This window comes from Liolophura sinensis, chromosome 8 (genome assembly GCF_032854445.1).
Source record: "Liolophura sinensis isolate JHLJ2023 chromosome 8, CUHK_Ljap_v2, whole genome shotgun sequence".
Classification (NCBI taxonomy): Eukaryota; Metazoa; Mollusca; class Polyplacophora; order Chitonida; family Chitonidae; genus Liolophura; species Liolophura sinensis.
Genome location: NC_088302.1, coordinates 5,562,997 through 5,588,599, shown reverse-complemented (window position 1 = coordinate 5,588,599; position 25,603 = coordinate 5,562,997). Strand labels below are relative to the sequence as shown.

Sequence of the window (25,603 nt, the reverse complement as noted above, 5' to 3'; positions counted from 1 at the left end):
CTAAAGCTGGTTCGTCAAGAGGACGGAATTCAGTTTCTCCGGTGTCCGCTCAGTTTCCTTCACCATAAAGCAGGTACATGAGAAATATTCTGACACATAGCTGCACGCGAGAGAGCGAGAGTTATGCAACTACGGGTGCATGAGCCGGTCTGGAGCGAATCTGCTGCGGCGAGAGTAACGCTCTCCTCACTAAGCCAGAGAGAGTCCATCTGTCATAGCTGGCGTAGGTAAATCAACTTCCTGTATAGTCCTACAATAGCGTTAAAATCCAATGAAAAAATAAGTAGATAAACGAAATGGTGGGTTAAACGAAGATCTGAGTCATTTGGTAAAACCAGAAAATATTACATTATTGATTTGATTGTAAATTCTCATTAGACTTACTGTTTGTGTTATTTTTTCAAAGTTTATGTCCATTTCCTTTGAGGAAAATATCTCAAGGAGATATTCCTTACACTGGGTTACTTTAGTAATTGTTTCAACTAACGTTTGATAAATATGCTTGCTAGGCTAGATCATTTGGAATTTAGCGTCACTTTCAACAGTTTTGGTCACATCACGACTGTGTCTCGTTGCAGCGGGCCGAACTCAATGCTGATATATTTACAGTGCTGCCTCAACTAATTATCATGTAGAAGAAAACCAGGCGTGATGCCTCATTGGTATATGTTGCTGCTACTTAAGTTTATTCATTTACAGTTAACGCTTGGTCATTTACCATCAGTTGTCGTCGCTCTGATTTCAGTCTGCATGCTGAAGTCTTTAACATCAAACATTTGCTAGTGCTTCTTTATGAGTAAAAGGGCAAACTTTATTCAAAACGCATCACAACAATGAGCTGTGTTATATGTCAAGCTACAGACAGTTTGAAGTAGATGCCCTGGGCCAAATTCTCCTCATAATCCAAACAGGTTCTATACACATTCCATTGAGGTAAAAACAGATAAACAACCTCACTAACACTTTGTTGTTGAAGAGAGGAGGTGGGGAGCGTGAAATTCACTTCAGAGTTATCTCGCGAGAAGTCAAAAGCAAGGCCATGCCAATCGACTGGCAGATCAAAAGAGATTCCGACACATTATATCATTTAGTGACAGGTGACTTCGGGCGAGTGCACCTTTTGACAGAACGCCAATGGCGGTCAAGGCCATAGTCATCAAGTATGGTAGTTAATAAATCATTTCTTTTCATAAATGACACCTCGTCAATAGCTCGCCATTTTCACTTTCGATAATTCTCTACAGTTCACGTTCAAGTTCACACCATTTCCACAAATCACATCCGATTCGAAGATCAGTAAAATGCTTTAAGTAAACCTGGCACACAACAGGACTTTGACCTTGGTCTTTATACCTGTATGGCTGACGGCAATTAGGTTGAAAAAATAATGAATAACGTCATATATCTGGCCGGTGGACAATACACCTGTAATGATAGATGGGTCAATCTCAAAACGTAATAGCCGCAGTGGACATGGACCTTCTGTTATAGATAGTCAATGCGGATTTGTCCTGAATGATAAATTACCTTTGACCCATAAAACTGACCGCCATTGCACAAGTGAAAATTTCGTAGGTAGGGTGTTAAACAAGAATCAAAGAAATAAATACGTTACCTTTATTCTGTACCTGCTCAGAATACGTGTATGTTAGAATGCAATGATAGTATTCAAATGGAACAGTTCAGTTTCATCTACTCAAAAACTCGTCATAAAAATGAAATCTGATTGAGTTCTGCGAAAAATCCCTAAACATTAATAAATAAATAACATTCTGTTGAAATTTACTTTCTGAAAATCGGCATTATGTTATAACAGCCAAAAACGTGCACTAAACTACATTCTTTATAATGCGTCATATCTATAAAGATCAACAAAATGGGTTCACAAATAGGGAATTTAAATGGTGAATAATATTGTTCATTGTCGATGGCTGAATACTGTTGTTTGGTGACGCTGCTGCTTTGCTGGCGATGGCTGAACGGTGTTGTTTGGTGACGCTGCTGCTTTCCTGGCGATGGTGGCCTACATGCTCATTTTAAAACGAACAAGAGTGTGTCACAGAACTGTTCATACCACGGAGTATGAAGCATACCTTGCTGAAAATACTTTTCGAAGAAATCTATCAAATGTAACACGAATGAGTTAGTAGAGCTGTTAAAGGGGGCCTTTAAACCCAGTGTTAATGTTTAATAATAGAACGAGGGATCAAACGAGACATCGACACGCTAACTCATTGGTGACACGCAACTCAAGAAATGTCAACTTCATATCGACACATTCATTACCGGTATACCTAAAAACAAGAGACCAATCACTTTTAGTAAAATAGGACGACTTAATGGTAATGTTATCTTTGTTATTTTTCCGATAATCCTCTGAACATTTTCCCTTAAAGCAGTCACCCCGAGCGGTCTCCTATATCCGGCCCCCGAGGAGCTAACGTGCTGCTCCCGAGGAGCTAACGTGCAGAACGCTTGGATAACCTTGGTGTATGTAATGTTGACGGAAGTGTGTAATTTAACGTCTATCACAAAATGGATTATTAAGGGGCACATGCCCCTTAGTGAAGAACGATCCACCTAAGAATTTCAGGCCATCAGGCCACCAGGATGTCTCTAGTTTGGTGAAGACTGCGGGCAATGAGCTTAGTAACACGTATCACCTTCTTCCGCGCGCACAACGGAAATCAAGTTCTCATACATCCTTCACGGATGCAACATCGGCATGTCATTTACGTCAAAGTTATTTCTAGTCTTTGAAGGGTCGTTAAGTGTGCAATGTTCAGCAATCCGTTCTGGCTATTTCCTGTCAAATTTGTGTAGCTTTTGCTTGGTTTAATGGAATATTTTGTAATCGTTTTATATTGCGTCTTTAGGTAATTATCTCCGAGCTATTAAATCTTACCATATATCGTATAAGAGGAAACCTTTTGAGCATGGAGTAAATGAAATTATTACAGTCATCTTGTAAATCAATGTATTACGTAATACAACACAGCATGTCAATTTCTGTCAGAACTATGGGTCGTATACACGAACTTTGGAAAAAGAATTTATAGTCACAAAAAGTAGAAGATCAGAAAAGCAAATATAGATTTGTTTATGTGTAAAAGTATCCTTTGGTATCTAAGACTCCCCACCCTCGCTCTCTTCCTAACCTTGATTATCTCACAGGAATTGCTTGCAATGCCCAAAATGTTAAAAAAGAGCATACCTTAGGCATTTCTTAACATGAGGTTAAATCCAGGCACAACAGAGCTGGACTCGAACTCGGGACTTCATTCATCAACGCCTGTGATAGTGAATTCCACCCGATCACCTGATTTTGTATACACTTAAGCGCGGGTCATTTCTTAAATACGTCAATATTAAAATATTAAGACATATCTACTGTAAATATGTACTGTAAGCTCTCCGAAAAATGTACTGTATATGTTCAGAAAAATGTTTCTTACTGTGAAATATCTCCACCAGTAGAGTGCCTGTTCGGTCACCTGTCTTAGTGTAGGACACTGGCCCCTGAAAACAGAGTTTTACAGCATCGTGAGCCTTTCCACAGCATATATAACAACAGCTAGGTGACGCCCGAATAGCTCGCACTTAATTTGCATATCCTTGCAACTTGCAACTCCTTGCGAACACTGTTTTGATCTTTTGTGCCCTATTTTGATGTTTTATGTGAACCGGGATTACACTGTATGGTCAATAAATTTGTCAAATACCAAAAGTTATAACTGATGCCATTCAGCACGAAAGTGGTTATTACCAAGTGACTGAAAAATTTGATGTAAAAAACGAGATTTACACTTTTTCACAGTTTAAGATGAATGTGTATTTTCCCTCAATATCTGATTTCATTCTGTGATATCATATCTCATATGCGTTTGTCTTTCTTAAAGGAATATATAAACTGCAAGTAGAGTTGATAGGTTTTAAATACTGAAATAGACGGAAGCTTTGTCAAATGAAGAGAAGAATTGCCTATATTTCTATTTTGGTAACTCCTTCAACTGCCTTGGCGTTACATTATGTTATTCGTCCTAAACCTGTTGAAGATCGAGTTCATGCCATTTATAATCACTTTTCTTACATATGAAATCTAATTGCAAGCTTTTGGCCTGTTCCGGTTAAATGCGTCCATATCTACTGTAGTACAGCTAGTGTTCATACAACACGTCATTTATAGTTTATAGAGAACTGTTGCCGGGCAAATAACAGATAAAACAAACTACATGTTGAGATGTGATTTACTAGTAACTCCCCTAACATGCCCTGATTAACCAGCACTATTCATTCCACCTCAGACAAGTCTATCCTGAACTTGAAAATTTTTTTTTGCAACTGATTACCCCTTGGTATGTGGTAGACATTCATTATTTAATGACGGATCTCTCTTTCCATTAAACTTCATTTCGGTCTTATGATTAGGCTACAGACAACCACCGTCGGGGATAAATACGATAGCGATCTCTGACGGAATAAAGCAATTTGTATTTGTATTATCACCGACATACCAGGACACTGCCCGTATTATACCTAGTATATGGGCTTACTTACGTGCCAGCAAAGTGTCTCGTGTATGGACTTACCGACATTCCAGCAAACTGAAAGTTTTTATCTCGTGTACACATTTACCGACATTCCAACAAACTGGACGTTGTCTATCTCACGTATGGACTTACCGACATTTCAGCACACTGCCCGTTTTAAATCTCGTATATGGGCTTACTTACGTGCCAGCAAAGTGGACGTTATGTGTTTCGTGTATGGACTTGCCGACATTGCAGCAAACTAAAAGTTTTTATCTCGTGTACACACTTACCGACATTTCAGCAAACTGGACATTCTGTGTCTCGTGTTTGGACTTACCGACATTCCAGCAAACTGGACGTTGTTTATCTCGGGCATGATCTTACCGATATTCCAGCAAATTTGACGTTTGATACCTTGTGTAAGAACTTACCGACATTCCAACAAACTGGACGTTGTCTATCTCATGTACAGACTTTGTCCGTTTTATACCTCGTGTTTGGACTTACCGACATTTCAGCAAACTGGAAGTTTTTATCTCATGTACACACTTACCGACATTTCAGCAAATTCGACGTTTTCTGTCTTGTGCATGAGCTTAGCGACATTCCCGCAAACAGGATGTTTTGGGTCTCGTGTATGGACTTACGGGCATTCCAGGAAATTGGACGTTTTCTACCTTGTGTACACACTTACCGACATTCCCGCAAACTGAACGTTTTGGGTCTCGTGTATGGACTAACATTCCCGCAAACTGGACGTTTTCTACCTTGTGTATACACTTTTCAAAATCCCAGCAAACTAGACGTTTTATATCTCGTGTATGAACTTACCGACATTCCAGCAAACTGGACGTTTTCTATCTCCTGAAAAAGTAGGTCACTGATGTTCTTGTCGTACTTGTATAGGGTCAGATTGAGCTCGGGGTGGTGTTGCACCAGAGCATCAAGCCCCAGAGCCACGGTCCAGACTGCGTCGTAAGCGTTGGTGGCGGGTATCTGATGACCCGGGACCCAGATGTTCCTCCCGAAATAATGGGTGACAATGTCCCTGTACTCTACGGGAGTCTGGAAAGAGGCGAACGTCGACAAGCATTGTGTAAACTAAACCTCCTAACTTTTACCCTTCTCTGCGAAGGTACCCATGTCTTGGTGACCTTGTTTTCGTTTGTCTTTAAGTTTGTTAAAATGTTTGTTTTCTTAACTAGTGGTCCCTATGATTATTTTTGCCTACATCATTATTTCAGTCCTCCTATGTCATTGTCAGCATACAATATACACCTGCCAGAGGCACTGATCACCTCACAGACTCTTCTTCGTCAGGACGGCGACCAGAAGGTTTTTATGTGGCCATCTTCTTCACCCTAAGAATCTTGGTGAACAGTCGCGTCATGTATATGCAGTGCTTGGACATTTGAATCACACTATTCTATATTTGACGGCTCAGTTTTGGAGCCGACAACTTGTCCAATGAAGTGAACGGTCTATTTTTTAATAATCGTATTGCGGTCTCGTTCTATATCATAAAAAAGTTTTGCGTATATACAAATTCGAGGGCTACAAACAAAAGAGAGATCTACCGGTATGTTTTAAGAGAATGACAGACACAAGTAAACTAACAAAACACCCGTAAAAATCTCTCAGTGATGGCCGCCAAAAGAGCACAAACCTATAATGATAGCACAATCTGACCTGGAACTAAGAAACATAGGTCTGTTCTGTCCCCAGTGTCTGTTGGACAATTTTCTATTGGGGTCTTATACTTGTCAGGAAGCTAACGATGCTTTCCCCTGGTTTTACTATGTAAGAAAAGCATTCTCAATCACAACGCAAGACACCAGTCTAAGATAAACTCAGAAAAAGAGCAGAAAGACTTTACATAAGTCGTGAAGAACTGTCCAGAGAATTCAACTGACCATCCCGGACACGGTGATCTGGCTGTCATCTTGATTCATCATTGACCAGACGACGGTGAGGTAGCCCTCGGTGGCGAGTAGCATCTCGGATCGGGTACAGCCCACGGGCGTGGAGGGGTTGTACCACCATCCTGGCGTGTAGTAACCATTGATGATCCACACGTAATCCGGTCCGTATAAGCCCACTTTATAAGCCTGTCACAGAAAGGGTGAAGTTAATCAAGGTAGCACTGGACTAGACAAAGGAATTAAAAAAACAATATGGCAACTTGAGTTGCAACGGTCACATTTTGATAACGAAAAATAGTGACAAGGACACACCTTTGGACTGAAAAAGCAGATTAGAGCTCAAGTGCAGTTTGAAAAGAATAGTCCATTTTATAATATCTCACTTTCATGAAGACGCATAACACTATATCAAACGAACATTAAGCTGTAGTAATAAAATACACATTACACAGCTCTGGAGATACGATTAAAGATTTGCTACGTCTCAGTTATGTTTTTTCTTTCACCTTAATCTTCAGGTCATAACATCATCGAACACAAAAGAACCACAAATGTGAACTTTCGAACCATCTCCACAAACACCACACATGTAAATCTTGGATCCAGTTCTCTGTAAGCGCCATAGATGTAAATCTTGGAGCCATCCCCACAAACCCCACATATGTAAATCTAATGCCATCTCCACAAACACTACACATGTAAATCTTGGAGCCATCTCCACAAACACTACAGTTGTAAATCTTGGAGCTATCTCCACAAACACAACAGATGTAACCCTAGGAGCCATGTCCACAAACACCACACATGTAAATCTTGGAGCCATGTGCACAAACACAACAGATGTAAATCTAATGCCATTTCCACAAACACCTCACATGTAAATCTTGGAGCCATCTCCACAAACACTAGACATGTAAATCTTGGAGCAACCACCACAAACACCACAAATGTAAATCTTGGAGCCATCTCCATAAACACCACAGATGTAGATCTTGGACCTATCTCCACAAACACAACAGATGTAAATCTTGGAGCCATCTCCACAAACACCACACATGTAAATCTTGGAGCCATCTCTACAAACATCACACATGTAAATCTTGAAGCTATTTCCACAAACACAACAGATGTAAATCTTAGTGCCATCTTCACAAACTCAACAGATGTAAATCTTGGAAACATCCCAACAAATAGCGGAGATGTAAATGTTTAGAACCCTCCCCACAAATAATACAGATATAAAGCTTGGAGTCATCTCCACAAACATTACAGACGAAAATTTTGGAGCAATCACCACAAACACTACAGATGTAAATCTTGGAACCATCCCAACAAATAGCACAGATGTCAATTCTTAGAACCCTCCTCACAAACAGTACAGATGTAGATCTTGGACCTATCTCCACAAACACTAGAGATGTAAATCTTGGACCTATCTCCACGAACACTATACATGTAAAACCTTGGAGCCATCTCCACAAACACTACACATGTAACATCTTACCTCACAGAATACTTTCTTAGCCTGACTCTCAAAAAAATTGCCAATAATAATCCTGGCATCCTTTTTCTGAAAGGAAGATGTTTAATTTATGTGAAATCACAAGAATAATATTGACGTATTTATCAGACATTTTATCTGCTGACACATTACAATTTGGTGAGTAATAACCAATATGTTACAAACATAGCATACATAAAATTCTATCACTGTTGAATATATTGCAACGACAATAATATAAATATATGATGTCTTATATTTGTTACAAAAAAGGAACTGCTTAAAGTTTGAGTTTCTGAATGTACGACTATGTGTTGTGCACAATGTGACCAGGGGACTGTGTGTTGTGCACAAGGTGACCAGACAACTTGGTGCTGTACACAAGGTGACCGGGCGACTACGTGTTGTACCCAACAGAGGAAACCTACGACCATCCTCAGGTTGCCGGTCGAAAAGCCCACGTACGGCTGGAGAGGAAATCAGCGTGAGGTGGACTTGAACTCACAGCGACCGCAGTGGTGAGAGGCTCCCGGGTCATTACGCTGCGCTAGCGCGCTAACCAACTGAGCCACAAGTACACAAGACAAGAATGGGACAGTGATCAAGGTGACCAGGGGACAGTGTGTTGTACACAAGGTGATCAGGAAACTATGTGTTGTACACTAGGCAACCGAGGGACTGAGTGTTGTACACTAGGTGATCAGGGGGCAGTGTGTTATACACTAGGTGAACAGGGGACAATATGTTGTACACTAGGTGATCAGGGGGCAGTGTGTGGTACACTAGGTGACCCGGGGACTGTATGTTGTACACTTGGTGACCAGGGGACAGTGTGTTGTACACTAGGTGACCAAGGGGCAGTGTGTTGTACACCAGGTTACCAGGGGGCAGTGTGTTGTACACCAGGTGACCAGCGGGCAGGGTATTGTACACTAGGGAACCAGGGGACTGTGTGTTGTACACTAGGTAACCAGGGGACTGTGTGTTGTACACTAGGCAACCAGGGGACTGTGTGTTGTACACTAGGTGACCAGGGGACCGTGTTGTACACCAAGAAACCTGGGGACAATGTGTTGTACACAAGGTGACCAGGGGACCGTGTGTTGTACATAAGGTGACCATTCTATTATTTACCTTCAGTTTAATGATAACTTCGGCTGGATCAGAATTAAAACTTTCCGAAGCCAAAACTGTCAGGTTGGAGAACTCTAATGTTGATATTAGTTTGTTTGTCACCTGTAAAACACAGATAATCCTCAGTCAGACAACAGGTAATCCTCAGTTACACAGCAGATAATCCTCAGACAGACAGCAGATGATCCACGGAGCTGATGTCGGTTTATTGTTTACCTGATGTTTGATTAGAGAGACCGTCGCAAGGAACTGTGCATCTCGAGAAACGAAACTGACTATAGCCATGACTTACAGCAGCTGACAACCCTGGTAAGGCCACTTCCGTTTTCAGTGTCTTTTTTACTCCTTTTCTCTGTCATATGGCGTGAGACTTAAAGCTAAAAACATGCACGGATTAATGTCCGTGTCAGCGATGTAGACGTATAATTCCGTTACGTATAGCACATTGCATATTACAGATAGACAACAAGACATTCTCTTTATCAAGATACAGTTTTGATTTAGATTGTCGCATGTTACGTATACATAGGCCTATATTTATACTAAAGTTAAATTTAGCTTCTAGTAAAAAATAAGAATGTCTAGGAAATTTAAATCTGACTCCACGAGATATATATTCTCCACAGTGACTTCATCAACTCACCACACTATGATGGACGCCTTCACAATTCTGCGTATTTTAAATTTTCCAAAAATCACATTTTTCACATTAGAAACCTATGTTTAATATAAAGACGACAAACACAAACCAAAAACGAAACTTTAACAAAACACAGAAATATATAGGTGAAACTCTCAGTACAAAACATTTCTCTGGATCGTCTGCCATTCATCGTTTTTCATCGCAAATTAAAATGACAGCGTCTTATTTCAACCAAAAACTATTACATTTGGTCCTTAATGCCTTTTTAGTTGGTTATTACCAAGCAACCATCTCATACATGTAAGTGTCTTGACACTTACATGTATGCGAGGCATCGTTATCCGATATAGTGCAAAGAGGCTTTGAGAACTTTGCTTCACAACCATGTCCCAATGCCTGGTACACTGTTTGTTCCATGATGGCGTGTCTCGGTTTGTTTCTATTTGACTCAAGAATACTGAAACACAGTGCACATGAAAACGCCCGGTTACTTAACAAACCCCGGTGGATTCGAACTCACGATCCAGTTGTCCTGACAGCAGAATCGAGCTGGTGTCTTAACAGTAATCGTTAACCGTGTTAGCAAAGATGGGCTAATACCAGTGCCTCCTAATAGGAATCTGTTTAAACCATTACAACGGAAAGGATTTCAGTTATTTTGAATAAAATGACACCGCACGTCGAAATGATAACGTAGATGTATCATTCGATCTAGTGTAAAGTAATAGTGGAATCCACTATAAAGCCATAATGGGACTGTTTTCTGGCGGAACTATTTTCTGTGGAATGACATATCATTCTCGCCTGCCTCTCACGGCAACAGGCAAATTGTGAAATATGTTTTGTTAGATATACGCGGCTGCACATGGAAAAAGAAACATTAGATATTTGTCTACCACAGAACTTACACTAGCGAAAGGTTCGCTGTTCTCGTTTAGGGTCGCGACTCTTTGCCAACCAAATTTCTTCAAAACTTCAATCTGAGCTGGGATGAAGTCGTTCGCCGAAGAAATCGTGCGGAAAAAGTAAGGGAACTTTTTCCTGTTGGATAAAGTCGGTGTCGTGGAGCCATAGGCGATCTGAAATCCAGCGTTACACAGTTATAGTAATCATAACATCAGTAAATAATGTTTATCAAATATGTCTCGTCAAATAATTTACCTCTGATGTATGAAGCAGGCAAATTTCAAATGCTATTACTATTTTAGGATAGAACACGCCAATAATACTTGAACTTTATTCCCACAGAACGACCGAGAAACAGTCAACTTATAAACATACTAAGTTTATCAAAATATGTAAGTTTCATTTATCGTAATTATCGGAATAAATATCACTACATCTTTCCTACCCTGAACTAGTCCTCCAATTCACGAAAATTCAGTTATTGTCCAGATTTATAGGAATTCGTGACTAAAGGAAGCAAACACAGAGGCTACTGATATAATTATTGCATGCTACCATGAAGTAGGACCATGTTTTAGGTAAATACTAGTAGAGAATAGGACATTCTAGTGAGTCACGCGTACCCTAATTCTTCTCAAATTTGGGACAGATATGTGTAGTGTTGACAGTAGAATATTACATTTCTTTAACAGCCTTTTGGAAAAGTAAAGATATTAGTATTTTGTTCATAAAATGGTCTAACCATGTGACAAAAAAGAAACTCAATATTCGTGCTAGAATCACATATATATTGGCCACAATGAGCAGACCAGGTGTCCCAAATTTTAGAGGAAATAGGGTAATTCCCAGTGCCATCTGGTGCGACGGGCTTAGAGAGTGCGGTAACCCGATAGGACTCTTGTAGTGATACAAATCAATAATATCAATAACATGGTATCCATGCGTAAAAACACATGCGAGCAGAAAAACTAATAATCATATAAACCGTTCGTATATATGTCAAGTTCCATCAATTATATCCCCATCCCTTCAGTGTGGCTAGAGAATACAACTGCGCATGCCCAGTGATGCCATACGTGACAGACTTAATTCCACCGAGTTCACGGCGGGTAGACTCTGACATCGGCGTAACCATCTACTTATACAGAAGAGGGGGCTTTTTACACTTAAGTGGCGGGAATACCTCAAGGGTGTTCACACATATGTGTTTTAAAATGCACTTATAGACAGTGATGTGTCAAATTATTATAATGAACTAGCATTATAAGTAATGAATTTCCATAATTCGCTATGTTCAGAATTATGAACTAATTTAATACGCTTTCAAATGACGGTTCGCCGGAACATCACTGTCGGTGCTCAACATCGCGTCGGTAAGATACACAAGGCACACTCCACAACGGTTTGGCTTTAATAAAAAGTCAACATTGTATACGTCAGATTGTTTTTCCGGCGGTTTCGTGCCGTACTTTCGTCCATCATCGTCTGCACATTACAGTCTGTCATGAGATCACTTAGTGTTAACTAGTCATGGATATCGTCCAGGAAACAATGCCTGGAAATCGCAGATTAAAACCAATTATAGGCCAGTGAGGAGCAGCCTCCCTGGCATGGTGCCAAGTGGATACGCTTGAAGGATTTTCAGCCTTTGCTTCGGCGTACTATTTACATGGATTTATCAACATAACAATAGGAGAGTGGTTAAAACTGATTAGATAAGACGATATCACTCGAAGAAATCGTATTGTTAATTTATTTACAAAACATGATCGTTTTAATTATTTAAATTGTTTAATATTCCACAACCAAAAAGACATTTACAAAACCATACACCGATTTCATGTTTAAGCAAGATAAATTTAAGCTATCCTCTCTCTCACTATTCTGTTATTGCAGCAGATTATTCGGTTATATATTAGACACACATTCTATTAATTTAACATAGAGATTCTATTAGACGAAGATGATATTATGTTGAATATGACAGAATATTGCGTTATAATAACAATACATTCTAGCAGCACTCAGGTAACAAACTTTCTGTTAAAAATAACAGATCATTTTTTTAGTGTAAATACATTAGAAACCAAAAATATTAGTTATAGGGATGTACATGCATGAATGTTCAGTAGCAAGTCGTGGTAGTTCAGGATATAGTTACATTAGTAACCTAAGACGTTATTTAGACGAATCCCTGTAGGGAGACTGAGTAACAAATCGTGATAATTCCGGACATCTTGTTGCAAAAGTAACTAAACACTGAATGTGTGTTTAATAATGTTAATGTTATTAATAAACTAATAATGTCAGTAATAGCTAAATATGACTGTATAATATCACCTTAATGATTTAAGCGTACCTGCATGGGATGTAGTTCAGCAGATTATGTCAATATTCAGAACCATCGTTCAATAAACCTTTGTATGGGTGATTTTAAGGGTTTCTTGTACGGAAAAAAAAAACGTTAGCTACCTCAGTTTTTAAAATGGTCAGCATTTTTGGCTGAAAAGGTCACTTTTAGGTGATGAACGTGACTAAGTAGATCGATTTCATTTATTCCTGTCAACCAGATACTTTTCTAAAAGGTGAAGCTAACGATGCATACAGTTCCTTAGACGAGATATTTTACTACAGTTTACATGGCAAAAAAAAGAGTGTCCAGGCACATCCAGGGCACCAATGCTACAAAACTTCACCGGGTTCATTGTAGTAGCACTTTTGTTAATGTTCCAAATGCTATCTAACCAGCCCCCAATACAATACACTGTGTAATTAGATGTAGTAGGAGCTGGATAGACGCATTCGGTATGACCGGATGCATCAGCGCGAGAAAACTGTGCCAAGAGCAAGATGCTTCAGTTATCAGGAGAGTATACAGACCGCACGGAACTTAAAAGGACGCTTAAATGAACTACACGTAAGTGAGGAGCAATTTTCCTCCAAGATGGTTGTTTACATATGATACAAGTGTGTTACAACAGTTTGCCCTGATCCAAGATGGCCGTTGGATAATCCATAGCTCTTAAATCGTTCATTCTTTATAACAATTTCCATCTAGATTTAGAAACACTTGTATTTTTTATTAAACTGTTGTGAATGAAATTGCTGATCCATACACGCCGACATCTCAAACTGCCTGGAGAAAATTCCGTACCTGTCATGTTTACAGGATTGTTGAAGATCTGAAATCTCAAGCAAACCACTCCTCCCGCCGCAAATGAACCACATGCTTACATAGATTACCGCTCTTTTACAAGCTATCCACAGAGAGCGTTCGATGAGATGCCGGCAGTGGTATAGAGGAAACATTTAACAATGGATAGTACTTTAGAACATGTAGACTTTACTGTTCACCACTCGAGATGCTCTTAAGCCTCCATGTGATGATCAGCATGAGAGACACATGGTGAAATTAGAAGGACCAGCATTGAAGGTAATATGCTTTTATTATGCATTAAGGATTTCTGTCCAGGCTTTTAGCGGTGGTGATGTCATAGACGAGGAAGCCTAGTTTCAGTGGTCGTGCTTACATGGTACACGTAGCTCTGTAAAACAGGGAAAGATGATGCATCCCGGTGGATGAGTCAGAAAGATGATACATTTTGGTAGATGAATCAGAAAGATCATGCATCTCGCTAGATGAAGCAGCTTGGTAAATGAGTCAGAAAAATTATACGTCTCGGTGGATGGGTCAGACAAATGATACATTTTGGTAGATGACTCAGAAAGATCATGCATCTCGGTAGATGACTCAGAAAGATCATACATCTCGGTAAATGAGTCAGAAAGATCATACGTCTCGGTAGATGAGTCAGAAAGATTATACGTCTCGATAGATGAGTCAGAAGGATGTGAAAAGGAAGTACCAGTATATCATTTTGTGTTTTCAGAAGTTCCTGTCTGTATCGTGGACAAAAGAAACAATACAGTTGGTGCACTTTCAAGAAGGGATTAGAACAAGATATATTTGCATCTGTTGACTCCGCCGGACTGAAGCACAAATTACTTGTAGAAATCCCGCAAGTCGAAGGTCACAGAAAAGGAAGGCATATCCTGCTGTCAATTACGTCACACGTTATCAAAGTCCCTCTCCTATTTCTAAGGCCGTTGAAAACATTATTTAGAATAAGAAAACATTTCCTAGAATCTTACACCAAAGTTGTCCTCAAGAAGAGATTTTATCGACCGTTCTTACAGTACTTGCCATGACTGACCAGGGCGCTGATATAAAATCCCAACTAAGATATGGCACACCCCAAACTGATTTGCCTATAGCTAAGCATGTATAATATAACAGCCTACACGGTACCATTTCCTTCAACTACGGGACAGCAAATCCAAACGAGATATTCCGTTTCTTCACAACTCGACATATCTACATCCCCACACGGCAGCTGGCACACGAATATGAGTGGCTTGAGAACGGCTGTGACATCAAATTAATAGAAGTAATAAACAAATGATTTAGATTTAATTACCAGTACCATTATTTCAACCATATCAAACCGCAAGCATTGTTAGAACACTTAGCACTTGATGTAGAAGTCAAGGTCACCCATCACCCATCCATGAAACGCGGACCAGCATTTGAAATCAATTTTGGCGAAGGAAAAAACACAGCATGGCAAGCCTGGTGTGTTTGTCCTTAGGTTTCTGACGTCTTCGGATGTTTCTGGTCATTATCCACCAGAAATTACGACTTACCATTACCAATGATAGTCTTGATATTGCAAAATTGGATATGTTTGTCAGGAAATAGAGGTCGTATGGAGTAATTTCATTAACTCCGGTATCTCTAATTCAACACACAAGACGTGTCGCTTTTATTTTGGAGTCATGCCACTGAACGTCAACTGGAAATCGAAAATCCTGCTGACTGACATATCGCAAATATACTGGACAACATTTTCTTAAGTTGTCAACTCCTGATTAAGTATAACCGTAAGACCCGATGTGGGCGGAGGGTGTTGCAGGAGAAAAATGTCTTTGATGTGGACTATGTTGTGCAGTTGTAACTGGGACGTCTATATAATAGTTTTTATTTAAAGCTTTAATAAAATTAGTCAGGTGCAGTAACTTTGGTCATTATGTTAAAAAAGAGAGAAAACATATAAAAATCAATCGAATGGCTCATAAACAACGCACAAATGATTTTGTTGTGTTTAAACATAGTTTCACGCAAAATGCATGTACTCGATCTGTTCTGCTGTTTGGACTGTAAATTTTGACCCTGCTAAAAGACTTGGTCAGCAGAGAAATACCTGATTAGTATGCGCACCAAAATGTTTTGACATTTTAGGCACTTTAGTTTTTAGAGTCGATACATAACCATACGATTGACCTTAAATTGAGAAAATTTGAAAGAAATCTCCGCAAATTTGGATTTTCATGTGGCAAGCGAACTATTACAACTACAGCCTCCCAGGTAAGTACACATTACGAGTTGGGCAGCAATTTGCAGTTTAAAGTCACTAACCAGATAAGAGTGAACCGGCGAGTGCTATGATGGTAACGTACCTGAATGAGATGCCAGCAGCCGGCTACCTCGGCCACAGAGACACTGGGACCAGAGAAAAGTGCACCGACCAGTGCTATGATGGTAACGCACCTGTATAAGATGCCAGTACCCGGCCACCTCGGCCACAGAGACACTGGGACCAGAGAAAAGTGCACCGACCAGTGCTATGATGGTAACGTACCTGAATGAGATGCCAGCAGCCGGCTACCTCGGCCACAGAGACACTGGGACCAGAGAAAAATGCACCGACCAGTGCTATGATGGTAACGCACCTGTATAAGATGCCAGTACCCGGCCACCTCGGCCACAGAGACACTGGGACTAGAGAAAAGTGCACCGACCAGTGCTATGATGGTAACGTACCTGTATGAGATGCCAGTAGCCGGCTACCTCGGCCACAGAGACACTGGGACCAGAGAAAAGTGCACCGACCAGTGCTATGATGGTGGGATTACCATACAGGTATTCAAACACCGTCTTCAGGGCCAGCCCAGATGTACCCTGTAAAACAGCAATGGCAGAAATGTTAATGCAAAGTAAGCCTAATTGGAAAAACAGATCTGATCACAAGGAATTTCTCGTTTTTTATGCCAAAGGACATTATTATTTTCAACTCGATGTAACTTTTAGTTCTTGTTAATCATCACGGTCAAGACACACCTCGGCTGCTCTCGGTTAAATATTTATCTATTTATTTGATTGGCGTTTTACCTCCTACTCAAGAATGTTTCACTTATACAATGCAACAGAGCCGGGGGGAAACCACGACCATCCGGAGATTGCTGACAGATATTCCCAGGTATGGCCAAAGAGGAAGTCAGCTGAACTTGAACTCACAATGACCGCATTTGTGAGAGGCTCAAATAGCTCAGTGTCTCAGTATATACGCACTTCGTCTTGCTCGGAGGTTTCAGATCGAGATGGTCATCTATGGTGGCTCAGTGGTTAAAGGGTTCGTCTCGTATGCGCCGGGATGTGATTTTTAGTTTGATATATCATATCAAGGAATATATGTATGTAAGTATGTAACTGTGTACGTATGTATGCTTGGGGTTTAACGTCGAACTTGAGCTTGAGCTTATTTATTTATTTGATTGGCGATTTATGACGTATACTCGGGGATATTTCATTTGTACGACGACGGTCAGCCATATGGTGGGGGGGTGGAACCAGGAATAACTTAGGGAAATATAGCAACCATCTGTATGTTGCTGGAAGACGCTTCACAAGTACAACCAGAGAAGAAGCCATGATCGCTTTGGTGAGAGGGCCATGTGCCCTTGTGCCCTCAGTTTAAAATTACTACAACTGCCTATTAACTGCAGTGGGCATGATATCACGCTATGTGTAATAAAATATCATGAAATGAATCAACCACACTAACGCTCTGTCACTGAATCAATAGACCCGTAATATAAACCATCAACTCCACCATTAATCCATTTTAATACCAACAATCTCCACGCATGTACAATAGGCTGAAGATTACACAGTGAGCCAAAGCCCGCACAGCAGAGGGATGAACAGCCCGACTGATCACACGGTGAACCAGAAACTGTACAACACAGGGATGAACCATGGACTGAAGATCACACGGTGAGCCAGAAACTGAGCAACATACGGATGAACCATGGACTGATGATCACACGGTGAACCAGAAACTGTACAACACAGGGATGAACCATAGACTGAAGACCACACGGTGAACCAGAAACTGTACAACACAGGGATGAAAAAGAGACTGAAGATCACACGGTCACACAGAAACTGAGGAATGAACTGAGGAATGAACTATGGACTGAAGATCACACGGTGAACCCGAAACTGTACAACACAGGGATGAACCATGGACTGAAAATCACACGGTAAGCCAGAAACTGAGCAACACAGGGATGAACCATGGACTGATGATCACACGATGACCCAGAAACTGTACAACACAGGGATGAACCATGGACTGAAGATCACACGGTGAGCCAGAAACTGTACAACACAGGGATGAACCATGGACTGATGATCGCACGGTGAACCAGAAACTGAACAAGACAGGTATGGACCATAGGTCAAAGATCACACGGTGAACCAGAAACTGTACAACACAGGGGTGAACCATAGACTGATGATCACACGGTGAACCAGAAACTGTACAACACAGGGGTGAACCATATACTGAACATCACACGGTGACCCAGAAACTGTACAACACAGGGATAAACCATAGACTGAAGATCACACGGTGACCCAGAAACTGTACAACACAGGGGTGAACCATGGACTGAAGATCACTTGGTGAACCAGAAACTGTACAACACAGGGGTGAACCATATACTGATGATCGCACGGTGAACCAGAAACTGAACAAGAGAGATATGGACCATAGGTCAAAGATCACACGGTGAACCCGAAACTGTACAACACAGGGGTGAACCATAGACTGATGATCACACGGTGAACCAGAAACTGTACAACACAGGGATGAACCATATACTGAACATCACACGGTGACCCAGAAACTGTACAACACAGGGATGAACCATAGACTGAAGGTCACACGGTGAGCCAGAAACTGTACAACACAGGGGTGAACCATGGACTGAAGATCACACGGTGAACCAGAAACTGTACAACACAGGGGTGAACCATATACTGAAGATCACACAGTGAACCAGAAACTGTACAACACAGGGATGAACCATAGACTGAAGGTCACACGGTGAACCAGAAACTATACAACACAGGGATGAACCATCTACTGAAGATCACACGGTGACCCAGAAACTGTACAACACAGGGATGAACCATAGACTGAAGATCACACGGTGAGCCAGAAACTGTACAACACAGGGGTGAACCATGGACTGAAGATCACACGGTGAAACAGAAACTGTACAACACAGGGGTGAAAAAGAGACTGAAGATCACACGGTGAACCAGAAACTGAGCAACACAGGGATAAACCATAGACTGAAGATCACACGGTGAGCCAGAAACTGTACAACACAGGGATGAACCATGGACTGAAGATCACACGGTGAGCCAGAAACTGAGCAACACAGGGACGAACATCAGACTGAAGATCACACGGTGAACCAGAAACTGTACAACACAGGGATGAACCATGGACTGAAGATCACACGGTGACCCAGAAACTGTACAACACAGGGATGAACCATAGACTGATGATCACACGGTGACCCAGAAACTGTACAACACAGGGATGAACCATGTACTGATGATCGCACGGTGAACCAGAAACTGTACAACACAGGGATGAACCATAGACTGAAGGTCACACGGTGAACCAGAAACTGTACAACACAGGGATGAGCCATAGACTGAAGATCACACGGTGAACCAGAAACTGAGCAACACAGGGATGAACCATAGGCAGATGATCGCACAGTAAACCAGAAACTGTACAACAAAGGGACGAACATCAGACTGAAGATCACACGGTGAACCAGAAACTGTACAACACAGGGATGAACCATGTACTGATGATCGCACGGTGAACCAGAAACTGTACAACACAGGGATGAACCATAGACTGAAGGTCACACGGTGAACCAGAAACTGTACAACACAGGGATGAGCCATAGACTGAAGATCACACGGTGAGCCAGAAACTGAGCAACACAGGGATGAACCATAGGCAGATGATCGCACAGTGAACCCGAAACTGTACAACACAGGGACGAACATCAGACTGAAGATCACACGGTGAACCAGAAACTGTACAACACAGGGACGAACAACAGACTGAAGATCACACGGTGAACCAGAAACTGTACAACACAGGGACGAACAACAGACTGAGGTTCACACAGTGAACCAGAAACGGCAGAAGAGCAAATTCCGTGTCTAATTCTGCGTAACCCAGGGCTAGGGGCTGTATATTCATCGTGTGGCATCAGACCGCCACGTTGGATATACGAACAGTCGCAATGAAAGCGCAGCTGAGATACATATCTTATTATCGGCAGCTTATATACTAGCATAGTACACGATTTGAATACGAATTTCACTCGGTCGTCTAGAACATACTTTACGTCTTTCTAACATCAGTGAAAACTGTTGATTCCGTTCTATTATAGTTCTTTATATACTTTCTTCGTACTTTGGTAGTTTGTGTTACAAGCTGTTTTTGGAATTGGCCTCGCAATTATTGACCTGGAACATTTATATTGGGTGACGGATGGTATACGCATGTCTATTCTGGCGCAAAGATTCGCTTCCATACGCCACAAACAAATCAACTTTAATATTGCCCATCGAGAAATTATACTTATAATGATCATCACAAAAAATAACTATTTGAACGGGTCAACATTCTCATCGCCTAAAACATAAAATCATATTGTCTGGGTGAGTAAGTTAATGGCAGCCATGCTCATTACATCTTCTGCTTGATGCCCTTATGAACAGTTGCAATCAAAGCGCTACTCAGATATTTGTTTAATTGTTATCTGACCTGGAACTCATTTATGGACTACGAATTTCAACTTTGATATGGAATTCATGCGTGGAATATCAACTGTCTGCCCGGCATCATTGAAAACTGATGACCGCTTCTCTCTTGTGTGTTACCGGCTTTATTTTCCATTCTGTATAATTTCTTACATACGTTTTGTCTTTGGAAGCTAGTGTCAAACGTTGTTTTGGAAATGGATCTTGCGATTATCGACTTGGAACGCCCTTTACTGACTACGAATGGTATACGAATGTCCGACATGACGCTTATATTTAGCAGTCTTTGTATGAATAAACATCTCCCATGAACAAAGAACATAACAGTAGTCCTTATAATTATTGCAATTTAGCGTTTTATTTGTACAATGAGATACTCTAGCAATTCATAAGCAATAATAATCGAGAAATTAAGATGAAAGTTTGACTGAGTGTACTCATGCAATAAAATCATTTATCCTCTTCCTCCCGTGCAAACATTCCTCGGCAGCCTGAAAAACTAAATGTAGCTTCCCACTGTTTAAACCTCGAGTGGCTCCTGGGGGCCTGGAATATGTCACTTGAGAGCCCAGACATGATCTGGCCAATCAGTTTGTGATTGTGATGTATCCAATGTTTGTGATCAACATTCACTAGACTTCATGTTGACTTGTACTGCAGAAACACCAGTCAGTTCCTGCCCAGTCACAGAGCATCAATATATCTCTGTTGGTCCGTTTTACTCAGAAGTTCTTTTGGTAGAAAATTGGTTGATTGCTAATGCGAATATTATGTTTCATACTGTTCTATACATCCTAGAAGGGGTTATTTAATACTAGTGCCCTAGTTCCATCATTACGTAGGATAGTTTGATCAATGACTATATTACATAAAACATCACTCCAAAGCGTGAACTGTAATGAGGGTTAGCTTGCGTCATAAATTAAATGCTTCTTGTGACAATCAGTGCTTCTAGTTTTGTTATAAAAAAAAACAGTCAAACTTTTTTATTCCTATAAACATTGATAAATTTGCACGTAAAAGTTTTAAAAAGTGAACCTAAGCGTCAAGTCCGACATTTGTACATCACTCGTACACCACCACAGGGTGTCTCAAGTCCGAACACCACAAAAGGGTGTCCTAAGAGCATCAAAAAATGGTGTTCAAAGTCAGTACACCACTAAAGGGTCTCCTAAGTCAGGGCATCACAAAAGGGTGTTCCAAGACAGTACATCACCAAAGAGTGTCCCAAGTCAGAACACCACTAAAGGGTTTATTAATTTGGATTATTAAAAAAAACATCTGAGCGCGACGAAATGTAAGAAATAAGACATAATTACTAAATAAAGCTGAAAACATGTATGAGAGCAGAAGTCAACAGTTTTCAATGATGTAACCACCTAACCTGAGCGCATCTTCAATTCGGAAAATTTAAGTGCTGTATATAAATGTCGGATTTTGATGATTAGACTTCTCTCATTTTCTGCTGGAACTTATAAGAAGGAATGCTACATAAGGTACATTATACGAACAATACCACAACTGACTAAAACGGCATATCCTTAATCATCACGAATACCACCGGAAATTACCGAACGTGTATATAACATGGAAGTTTCGCCCAGTGACTTGGAAAGTGTATCCCAGGATTCATTGCGTTGATTGTAGCTCTTACTGACTGGGCGCCGCGGGAGAGCATCAGGGATGGTCAAGGGATTATACTCTTAGTTCAAGAATGCAATAAACAAACTCATGCTTCACTGAGCAGTTAGTCTATGCCCCTACCAACAACAGTTCATGTTTTCCTCAGTCTTAATCATAATGATTTTAGTGCATGCACTTCGCAACATGTTGATTGTTCTTTTATTGTTATTTAGTGATAAATAGGAAATTAGGAGAAAACTCTGTGAAGACTAAAGTGACATGGTCGCCCAAAATTTGGATTATTAAAAAAACATCTGAGCGCGACGTCTTAACGAAGTTTTAAAGTTCCTTCATAGACTAAATCACTTACGCTGAAATAAAAAAATATTCATTGAGTATGTAACTTCCCGCATAGATGGATCCCATATATATGGGATTAGTGCGGGAATTTGGGCATGGGTTTGCCCAGATCAGCCCCATATGGGACCCAAGTGGTAAAAATGTGGGCAGATCTGCCATATTCGCCCATCATCTATGGAATTCTTATGCGATCAGACTGGGCAAAAAATTGTAAATCGGCGCCATTTTTATTTATATATACCCGCTATTAAAATATCCGTTTTTAAACTGCAGGGTTCTCCGTATACAAATCCGTAGCAGAATTTAGCATTGCGTGAATCAATACTTGCAAACTGGGCCTACCAGCAGACGAGATGAAGATGTCAAACTGCGATTAAAGCGACACCTACACACGTACGTATGTACCGCTGCAGCTAAACATTTCTTCTTCATTCCGGCGTAATTTTGAAAGACTGTCAACTTCCGCCCATATTTCGTAAAAATAAATGCTTAATTTACTTCGTACTTAATAGAATTCCCTGGGGTGAAATTTTAGTAATACAAATCGGTTTTATCTGTATGCAGATACAAGCCACTTTCATTCATAGGGCTCGAAATTTCCACATGTCTGCCCATCGATCACGAAGCGAAAGACCAGACAATAATCCTATCTGTCGCTGGCGACAGGTAAATCTCGTCTGGGCAAAAGTGTATACAGGAAATCATAAAACATGCATTTTATTTTGATATAAAGTGAGTGACGAAGTTGTGCGAACTCCTAATGTGATGACAACTCAAACATATCCTGTCCCCGGATTAGCACACTGTGCTGCCAAAAACGGGTAAAAGTAAATCGTGGCAGTTTTCGAAAAACTCGTGTGGACTATGTTTTCAGTGTTTAATGGGCGGTTCCCAATATAAAAACGCGGGACAAGGAACTCTTCTGCAATGGGAAGACAGTCCCCATGGTAGAGAGACAAAACGCGCGTGAAGACTGACATACTAAATTGGAATTACATGGACAACGGAAACTGATGACAGATATTTCTCAATGAAATTCGTTTTTAGCTGAAATACATTTCTGCACATATTTCTGGCATAATGAGGGTTCATCAGATAATGATGTGAGGTGACATCCACGTAGGTCTAACCCGAATAATCGGTTCGTCTGCAGTGTACAGTGTGCATGTACAGTCCTTGTTTTGGCGTGGTCATGCTTTGAGACAGTGTTTAGAATTTAAAAGTTTGTAATAGACATCGCCTGTCTTGGCGCTTTCTTCGACTTTATTCATTCGTATATTTAGAGATATACATGGACTGGTCGGTAGATCTGCACAGCTCACTGTCAGTGACTTGACCCCACTTGACGGGGATTAGCAACCCGAGCTGCTAAGTGCCACGCAGGGTAATGAACCGGGCGGATGGGGGTGAGAGTGGAGGTGGTTGGGGACTGGGGTCTAACAACTCTCTTCTGTCATATTGCCGCAAATTTGAATCGTGCGAAAGTAAACGACAGTAACTCAGGTGCGAAAATTAACGTCATTACCGTAGGCCTACACATAATTCCAAGGCAGTCCATCTTGGCAAACCTCTATACATATGTATATGTACTCATAAAGCACATGCAGGTGTGTCCAGACAATCATGACTAATTACCTAATTAGAGTAAACAGACTGGCTTTATTACTCCAAAATTATTATTACTTTTATTTATTACTCCAGTCATCCAAAACACTCGGGAACACAAATGTGTCCAGTAAACCGGCATTATAAACGTCACAGCAAAGCTATCTGCAAAATGCAAAACAGAAAATAGCTCGTTGGCACGAAGGTTCAAGATTGGTTGTCTATAATGTTTATGAGGATATAATTTATAAAATCTACGTGCGACAAGCACTGAGCCTCTTCACAGCGACACTGCCATTATATTAGTGACCAAACCTTCGTGAAGTGTGACAGATTGTCAGCTTATATCACCACGAATATTGGCGGTTAGCCACTCAGCATTGTGAGTGTTAAGTGCCATAATAAAAATTAATCGTGTACATACATATGTGGTGTCTAACTGTTTATCCGTTGAAGTATTATCCCTGCTGTTAAGTGAGTTAAGCAGATACAGATGACTGACAAATAATACCAACCGATTATTGGACTGCATAGTACAATTCGATATGTCGGTTACAAGTTGGTTTTATTCCTTTTATGTTGATTTGTAAATATATACGATTGTTGTTGATAGCACAACGCTGACCACAGCTCACACTAACAGGTACGAACCCTGGAAGATACCTATTTTCGTTGTGACGTCACGTGATTTCTGTTTTGATCATTTCGTCATATAGATTGACTGAGTGTAGGTCACGTGACATCGTATCTCTGTGTTTTTCAATAAGCGGTATCTCCTGGCCTCGTAAGACTTTCAGATTAAACCTTGATATTTGGAGTTAACACGCACGTCACAAAGGAATGGCTATGACCGTTTAGGTTTGTTGCCACCTGTCGTCCGAAATAAGACCAGCTACCTCAAACATAATCCAGCACCAAAGAGAATCTATAATAATCATCAAAAGGGTTTGAGATCGACATCGATGTGTTCTTGTCGACCTGTACCTCTACCTGTCTGTCCAACCATCTGTCCTGTCTCTCCATATTTTTCATCATTTGCCTGTCCATCTGCATGCCCATCCGCATTTTCATCAGCATGTCCATGTGTTCAGGTCGACCTGCCTCTCTGTCCATCTGCCTGTCCATCTTTCCTATCCATCTGCCTGTCCAACTGTTAGTTCACGTGCTTGTTCATTTGCCTGCCCATCTGCATGTCTATGTGATATTGCCGATCTATCTCCCCACTCATCCATCTATCCATCTGCCTGTCCATCTTTTCTGTCCATCTGCCTGTCCATATATCTGTTCAACTGTCTGTCCATCTGTTTCGTCCGTGTCAGCATTAGTTTCCCTGTTTGTCTGCTTAGTGCAATTACAGTTATAAATTTCTGTGAGCATTTATGTCGCCCTTAA

At 40.8% G+C, this 25,603-nt stretch overlaps 1 protein-coding gene across 1 annotated transcript in view; it reads right to left on the bottom strand.

Moving 5' to 3' along the window:
- The window catches only part of LOC135472458 (gamma-aminobutyric acid type B receptor subunit 2-like), a 38,472-nt gene extending 13,136 nt beyond the window's left edge, over positions 1–25,336 (bottom strand). Inside the window, exons 1-8 of the mRNA XM_064751975.1 lie at positions 25,196–25,336; positions 16,520–16,657; positions 10,641–10,811; positions 9,090–9,191; positions 7,959–8,024; positions 6,446–6,640; positions 5,364–5,597; positions 3,456–3,519 (exon numbers count right to left, since the gene is read on the bottom strand). Of these exons, the coding sequence (XP_064608045.1) occupies positions 3,456–3,519; positions 5,364–5,597; positions 6,446–6,640; positions 7,959–8,024; positions 9,090–9,191; positions 10,641–10,811; positions 16,520–16,657; positions 25,196–25,336 (1,111 nt within the window). The remainder of the gene's footprint in view (positions 1–3,455; positions 3,520–5,363; positions 5,598–6,445; positions 6,641–7,958; positions 8,025–9,089; positions 9,192–10,640; positions 10,812–16,519; positions 16,658–25,195) is intronic.
- Positions 25,337–25,603: the final 267 nt, after the last annotated feature.